This window comes from Malaclemys terrapin, chromosome 18, assembly GCF_027887155.1.
Source record: "Malaclemys terrapin pileata isolate rMalTer1 chromosome 18, rMalTer1.hap1, whole genome shotgun sequence".
NCBI lineage: Eukaryota > Metazoa > Chordata > Testudines > Emydidae > Malaclemys > Malaclemys terrapin.
In genome coordinates this window covers 4,781,501-4,789,426 of record NC_071522.1, presented here as the reverse complement: position 1 = coordinate 4,789,426, position 7,926 = coordinate 4,781,501, and the positions used below count along the sequence as shown (strand labels likewise).

Here is a 7,926-nt window from a genome sequence, read left to right as displayed (position 1 = left end):
GTTTTTGCCATATTGATCTTGTCCTTTGTCTCAGTAAGTGTGGCCTTTTTCGTGTGAAATAAAACTCCAGTTGTGGTCACTGGAGGTTACACCCTGCTGTCTGTTGGGGCCCTTTGCTAATTGCTGATTTGCTAATTGCCCACCCATGACAAGGAGACAGTGGTGTTTTAATGTTTGGATGTTTATTAGCTCGATCTACTTGAACACACCTGTTAAATTTTCATTGGTTCACAGCCTGTCTTGAAGTTACACAAAAGGATCAACCAACACAAATCCTCCTGTGTCTATACAGTAATGTGTATTGAAAACGTGCAGGGAGCTCTCCTGTTCTGCTCTTTGCAGTGAAATATATATTTAAGCAAAATGAAGCCTATGCTTTTCCTAATGGGATTACTACTGGAGAAGTGCTCTTTTGGGCTTTAATGCTGGTAGTTTAATTATTCCTTAGCCTAGTAAAAGGTCCCCCATTATCATGCTTTAGCACTTCCCCCAGGGGATAAGGAACTAGGAATGGGGGCTATTCCCATTGGGAATGTGAACTGTTCTCTCTGATGTTTACTCTCTAATATGGTTGCTTTCCTGCCATTGAAGGGAATGTGTTTTACCTTTTATCTAAGTTTGCAGTGACAGGGCAGGGTACAGTGAATATTGTTGGGAGCTCTAAGAAGAAATCTTTTATTACTTTCTGGTGTATATTTGGGCTGTTAGAAAATAGCCAGCCTCTTTGCTCCTCTTTGTGTTTGTGCCAAATGAAACTGAGACGAATGTGCGGAGCCGGCAGCTGCCATTCCTCCATGCAGGAAGTGAAGCATCTGCACTGTTTACGATGGGGTCACCTTATTACCGCATCCCTCCAAGGCTGATGAGATGCCTTTGGGGGCACCAAGCATAGCAGGAGAGGTTTCCTGCATCCCTGACGGGTTGCGATTGCAGCACATCATTTTCAGCAGGCAGTCCCGGAACTAATTGGAGAAAGCACATGTGTTACAGGAAAATTCACTAGATAAGAGAAGAAGGCAGGCTGCTAAACACACTTCTCCTGGGTCCCTTTATGCCAAACTACTAAACTGGGTTTTGCTTTACCCAGATGCTGTAACCTGGGAGTTGGTAGTGCTCCTGTGAGATGCAGCCTGGATGCTTTTGGCACAAACGTAAGAAATGCTGTTTTGGCTTAGACCAATGGCCCATTTAGCTCAGTATTCTGTGTCTGACAGTGGCCAGTACCAGAGCTTCAGGGGGAATGTACAGAACAGGGCAATACTGCAGAGATCCACCCCTGTCTTCCCCCCTGGTTTCAGGCTGTCAGGGTTGCCCTGAGCATGGGGTTGTGTGTCCCTGCCCATCCTGGCTAATGGCCATTGATGGATCTATCCTCCATGAATTTATCTAGTTCTTTCTTGAACCCAGCTGTATTTTTAGCCATCACAACATCCCATGGCAGTGCGTCCCACAGGTTAATTGTGCATTGTATGAAAAAATACTTCCTCTTGTTTGTATTGAATTTAATTTCATCAGGTGACACCTGTTTTTTTAATCGTGGGAAAGGGTAAATAATAGTTCTCTATTCACTTTTTCCACACCATTCATGATTTTATAATATGCATTACATTGTAGGTAGTAAACCTCCAAGGCAGGGGCTATGTGGCCAATACTGGGCCCAGCGTGGAATGCAAATTATAATGTTGCGGTCAGACTGGTTAGTGCTTTACCCTGCTCTTTCCAGGCACTGGCAATTGATTGATAAACACCTGTCTGTTTGTTGTGCAAGCTCAATCAGGCAATTAATGATCCAAAATTAGGTCAGTTGCCCCTACAAAATTGTGGGTATGCAAAAGGATCTCTGGTTAAGGCCAGGTTGAAAATCAAGCTCCATCTCAATTTTATACCTTAGCCTTGCCTGTTGTAAAGCTGCAATCAGTGGGATCTGGCATTTGACAGGAACCTCAATAGGATAGATATGCTATGCTATATTAGAATGCCCCATTACTGCTATTACACTTCATTCCTGTAAGCCCCTAGCTCAGTGAAGGCTTGTTTTCAATTGCTCTCTGGTCTGGTCTATACTACCCGCCTGAATCGGCGGGTAGAAATCGACCTCTCGGGGATCGATTTATCGCGTCCCGACGGGACGCGACAATCGATCCCCGAATCGGCGCTCTAACTCCACCAGCGGAGGTGGTAGTAAGCGCCGCCGACAAAAAGCGGCAGAAGTCGATTTTGCCGCCGTCCTCACAACGGGGTAAGTCGGCTGCAATACGTCGAATTCAGCTACGCTATTCACGTAGCTGAATTTGCGTATCTTAAATCGACTCCCCGCTGTAGTGTAGATGTACCCTCTGATAATCTTCATGCTCTCACCTGTTTGTTCATGAAGATGTAGATAATTGGGTTGTAAACTGTGGCTGTTTTGGAGAAGTATGAAGGCAGTGATGCTAGAGTTGGTTGGATGGGGATGTCTTTGTTTGTGGCAATCACCATGGCAAAGGTGGAATAGGGCAGCCAGCAGATGAGAAAGGCCATCACCATAGCAATCACCATTCGTGTCACCTCCCTCTCAGCTCGCTGAGTCGTCTCAGATTCTTTTTGTTGCGCCGCAACCTACAGGCAATGTAAGGGAAACAGCCTGCTATTTAATATGTCACCGCCTCATTCTATAGAAAATACTAATGTCCTATAAAATGGCCTAGGCTGAAGGAAAATTTGCGGGACAAATGGGCGTGGCACACTTCTTAGCCACATTATCTTCCCTTCCTGTTCAGTTGCCTGTTTGTAATGGTGAGATCAACCTATGTTGGTATCATCCAAACAGCCATGAAAAATTACACTGAAAACCTGTGCCTGTAATGGTGTCAACAGTGCATGTGACTGTTCAGACTGAAATGTCTTTGTACTTACAGCTCGTAGTGTCACCAGCAGATTTGTATAGGAGAAGAGGATCAGACTGAGAGGAATAATGAAACAGGTAATGAATAAAGTCAGGATGTAGCTGTTGTTGTTGCTGCCTCCGGTATACCAGTTGGGACCACAGGAGGTTCTCAGACCTAGAACAATGAGATTTTAAACAATGCTAGGACAATCCTGAAGTATGATCAGGGACTTCAGTGGGAAAGGCACAAAGAACAAATACCACCTGCTGTTCTTGCTGAATTGTGCCTGTTTTCCTAAAGCAGCTCTCCAAATTCTAGCCAAATCACAAACAACACTGGCATCAGCCATGGTGATTTCTAGCTGGCAGCGCCTTGTTATTAATTTACAAACAAACCAGGAGGAGTCATAATAATAAAACTAAAGTAAACTTCTAAATAAACAAGATTTTAATAGGCTTGTTCTGCGCTTTAGCCATTTTGCTGAGCTACTCTGTGTGCAGTGACTGTAGTCAGTAACAGCGCTCTGCTGCTCCTCTGTCCATCAGAAGTTGTGTTAAGGCATATGCATAATAAGAAAATAGATGTTCGGCAGTTTATTGTAATAAGCAGCTAACTTTTAAAGAGTGACATGTGAGAGGAAATCCTGTAATTAATGAGAAAACAAGGAGTGTTAGCACTTGGAGAACAAAGACAGCCACACAGTCAAATACAATGGTAAAATCATTGTGGTCTCTCCTCAAATATGTCATACTTAAAAAAAAAAAAAAAAAATTCCACCAATGACTGAAGAAAAAACTGTGCCCATCAGCCATTGCTGAAGCTACAGACTTGAAGAATGTGACGCCCATACCTTCCGGCACATAGCTGCTCCAGCCTAACATTGGTGGGGTTGTCCAGAGAAGTGACCAAATCCAGGTGAATGCACAGCCCATCACTGCATGTTTGTGGTGAAATCGGAAATCTCCCATGGGTTTGCAGATGACGATATACCTTTCGAAGGCCAGGATCGCCAAGGACCAAAGCCCCACAATGCCTGAGAGAGATCACTAAATGGTTAGTATGTGTGGAATATGATTTCAAATTGCTGTGCTATTACATAATCTAGCAGCTTTCTGTGCTTAACTGCTAGCTCTGAAGTGCCGGGTTTTCCTGAGCTATACTACTTTGTCCATGTAAGGACAGCTCCATAGAATGAGCTATATTCCAAGCAGCTGTCTTGCAGGTGCTTGAAATAGAGATGTCAAGCAAGCAGGCAAAACCAGCAGGGAAAAAAGCTTTCACAATAGCATCCTTTTTTGATTAATATAAGAATGGTCAGACTGGGTCAGACCAAAGGTCCATCTAGCCCAGTGTCCTGTCTTCCGACAGTGCCCAATGCCAGGTGCCCCAGAGGAATTGAACAGAACAGGTAATCACCAAGTGATCCATCCTGTCGCCCATTTCCAGCTTCTGGCAAAGAGAGACTAGGGACACCATTCCTGCCCATCTTGGCTAATAGCCATTGAATTTATCCTATATGAATTTATCTAGTTTATCTAGATTATTATTCTTATTTATTTTATGATTGCACCTAGGAGCCCCAGCATTTCTTGTTTATTTAACTCTCTATTAATTAATCTGGGGCTGTCTGAAAGGATACACTGTATTTCCTAGGACATACAGTTTCCATTTTCTAAGGCAGTTTTCACGTTGCTCAATGGAGTTTAGCTAGGATGCCTTAACAGATATCAATACCATGCTTAGGCGTGCGCAGCATATTTCATTAGGGTGTGCACCCAGGGAGTCCCGCCCTGCCCTAGCCCCGCCCGCATCCTGCCCCCAGCCATTCCTTCCCGCCCCCTGACTGCCCCCCTCAGAACCTCCAACCCCCCCCCGCTCCTTGTCCCCTGACTACCACCTCCTGGGACCCCTGCCCCTAACTGCCCCCCAGGACTCCACCCCCTATCTAAGCCTCCCTGCTCCTTGTCCCCTGACTGCCCCCCTAGCACCCTACCCCCTACCTGTCCCCTGACTGCCCCGACCTTATCCACACCCCTGCCCCCAGACAGGCCCCCGGGACTCCCACGCCTATCCAACCACTCCCCGCCCCCTGACAGGACCCCTAGAACTCCCGACACATACAACGCTCCCCCCCCCGCTCCCTGCCTGCCCCAACCCCTCTCCACACCCCTGCCTCCTGACAGCCCCCCCCCAGAACTCCCAACTCATCCAACCCCCCCCACCAGCTCCTTGTCCCCTGACCACCCCCTCCAGAGACCCCCGACCCTAATTGCCCCCCCCCCCGGACCCTCCTTGCTCCCTGTCCCCTGACTGCCCTGACCCCTATCTATCCCCCACCCCTGACAGACCCTGGACTCCCATGCCCCATCCAACCCCCCCGCTCCCTGACTGCCCCCTCCAGAGACCCCCCCCCAATCCCTAACCACCCCCCTGGGATCCTATCCAATCCACCCTGCTCTCTGTCCCCTGACTGCCCCCACCCCTTATCCAACCAGGGCTGGCTCCAGGTTTTCTGCCGCTCCAAGTAGCGGAAAAAAAAAAAGCCGCAGCAGTGCGATTGTGCCGCTCCACTCTTCAGCGGCAATTTGGCGGCAGGTCCTTCGCTCCGAGAGGGACTTGCCGCCGAATTGCCGCTGAAGACCCAGACGTGCCACCCCAATAGCGGCCGGAGTGCCGCCCCTTAGTATCCGTACCCCACCTGCCTAAGGCTCTGGGATCGAGTTTGGGTGCTGGGTGCAGGCTCCGGGCTGGGACAGGGGGTCGGTGTGCAGGAGGGGGTGAGGGGCGCAGGTTCTGGGACGGAGTTTGGGTGCAGGCTCCGGGCTGGGGCAGGGGGTGGGGGTGCAGAAGGGGGTGAGGGTGCAGGCTCTGGGCTGGGGGTGGGAGAGTAGGATTGGGTGAGGGGTGCAGGCTCGGGGAGGGAGTTTGGGGGGCAGGAGGGTGTGTGTGGGAAGGGGTGCATGCTCTGGGAGGGAGTTTGGGGATAGGAGGGGGTGCAGGGGTGAGGGCTGTGGGGCTGAGGATGAGGGGTTCATGATGCAGGAGGGGGCTCAGGGCTGGGGCAGAGGATTAGGGTGGATGAGGGCTGGGGCTGGAGTCGAGGGGTTTGGGGTGTTGGAGAGGCTCAGGACTAGGGCGGAAGGGCAGGGTAAGGGCAGCCTGCCCTGCCATTAGGGAATGGGGGGCACTAGGACCCTGGGGCAGCAGACAGCAGTTGAGCAGGAATGTGCTACACCAGCAACACAAGCAGGCATGGGAGAGGCCCGCGCCGCTTTCTTTCAGGCAGGGATGCTCCGGGGCAGGGAGACCCGCAGGGGGGTGGCAGACGAGACCCATGGGGGGGGGCAGGCGGGGGGGAGACCCGTGGAGGGGGGGTGGGGGGGGCGGCCCAGGAAGGCGGGGGAGGGGCCAGCGGCTTGCTGCTACCGGGAGAGTGGACCCATTTGCCCACCCCTGCATTAGGGTGTGCCTGTGCACACCTGGCACACCCCATGCACACACCTGTGATACCACGTATGGCATTGGTCACTGTCGGAAGACAGGATACTGGGCTGGCTGGACCTTTGGTCTAACCCATATGGCCATTCTTATGTTCTTATGTATGGTTTGCTTTGCCAGCTGCAGGAGTGTCTGAAATGCAATTTCTCCACTGGAGTGTTTCCACCATGACACTGGAATTTATGCATCATGTTCCTGATGCTCATAGAAATATTTTTTACAATTGATATAAAAGCACTGCAGAGTGGAATGACATCAGGGCAAATGCCCTGCACCCCGTTTCAGTGCCCCTTGCCCACACAGAGACACCTCTGCTGGCCACTGATTGTTCACAACAAAATGTATGAGAGCTTGTTTCTTCATTTTTGTACCAATACCATCACCAGAAACCTGACCATTCTGCCTTGTTAGCCCATGAACATCCAACCTAGCAGCTTGGGCAGCAGTAAGTGATGGAATCACAACGTATATCATTATGATAAATTACATGTGATATAAAAATGTTCTATTTCTTCCTTTCCTGTTTTAAACACATCCCAAGACCAAACCTGAGGATCTGCTCAGCCAGTGTGTTCTGAACACCCCAGGTGAGTAAGCACCTACTCTCCCATTCCGTGCCTGTGAACATACAGAATAATAACAAATTCAGCATCATGAATAACACCCTGTCTTTGTTCTATGGGTTGAGAAGAGGCAAGGAGACATTTGATGGCCAAGAACAACTAATGAGCCACACTTGCTACTATAGTCTCTAGTCTTAGACCAGCTTTAGATCAAGTGCAGTTGCACTAGCAGAAGACAGAGAAAGAGATTAGCCAGCTGATTTCTGTAAACATCCTTACCTGTTAAAGAGACCATGAAGCCTTCAAATTTGCACACCCTTTTGCCGAGCACAAAGAAGCCATTGATATTATTCGAGAAACTGATAGTGCTTCCAAAGAAAGTCACCAGCAGATCAGCCACAGCCAGATTCACCAGGATGTAGTTCAGTGGGGATCTGAGTTTCTTGTACCTGATGGAAACTACAATGACCAAACCGTTCACAAAGGAGGCAGAAAACACTACGATGCCCATGAGCACAGCCACAGATGTGTAGATGCTTCTGGGAGCCAGGTGAGGCCACTGTGGACCATCAAAGGCACTGGGAGTTCCATGTTGCACAGGAGCCTGAGAAGTGTTTGAAACCTGCATTTCTCTTCAAGGGGCTGAAAAACATACACCTGCAAAGACAAAGCAGGTGACCTATCTGAAAGGGCAACGGACCCTCTTTATAAAGCCAGGGGCTTAGGGACCCCAAAGAGGATCTGTAGATTAAAAAGGCTTAAGGTGTTTTAATACAGAGTTTTTATAATCAGCTCTTTACTCATAAGGGGATAGAGAGTCACTCACAATCTGACGGGTGAAAGCGACATCATTTAAATGAGTGGATTTTGATTGTGCTTTTTCTAGTAATGTTAATGGCTGCAGACACATTTTTATAAACACAGCCTTTTTAGAGCCTAATCCCCACCAATGTTGTATTTGAGTTGCCTGGCATATAAATGATCACAATCTCTTGTGT

At 48.8% G+C, this 7,926-nt stretch overlaps 1 protein-coding gene across 1 annotated transcript; it reads right to left on the bottom strand.

The window, feature by feature from the left end:
- Window positions 1-821: 821 nt before the first annotated feature.
- LOC128825828 (pinopsin-like) lies at window positions 822-7,556 on the bottom strand. The gene is made up of 5 exons (XM_054008642.1): window positions 7,208-7,556; window positions 3,718-3,900; window positions 2,896-3,041; window positions 2,359-2,598; window positions 822-962 (listed from the first exon to the last, which is right to left on the bottom strand). The coding sequence occupies exons 1-5, from the start codon at window positions 7,554-7,556 to the stop codon at window positions 822-824; spliced, it is 1,059 nt and encodes a 352-aa protein (XP_053864617.1).
- Window positions 7,557-7,926: the final 370 nt, after the last annotated feature.

Excerpts from the sequence above, each read along its gene's own strand:
- LOC128825828 (XM_054008642.1), bottom strand. The coding sequence starts at position 7,556 with ATGCAGGTTTCAAACACTTCTCAGGCTCCTGTGCAACATGGAACTCCC. Across the intron at positions 3,042-3,717 it reads GAGCAGCTATGTGCCGGAAG|GTCTGAGAACCTCCTGTGGT; the intron begins GTATGGGCGTCA and ends TCATTGTTCTAG. Across the intron at positions 2,599-2,895 it reads TGCTGGTGACACTACGAGCT|GTTGCGGCGCAACAAAAAGA; the intron begins GTAAGTACAAAG and ends CATTGCCTGTAG.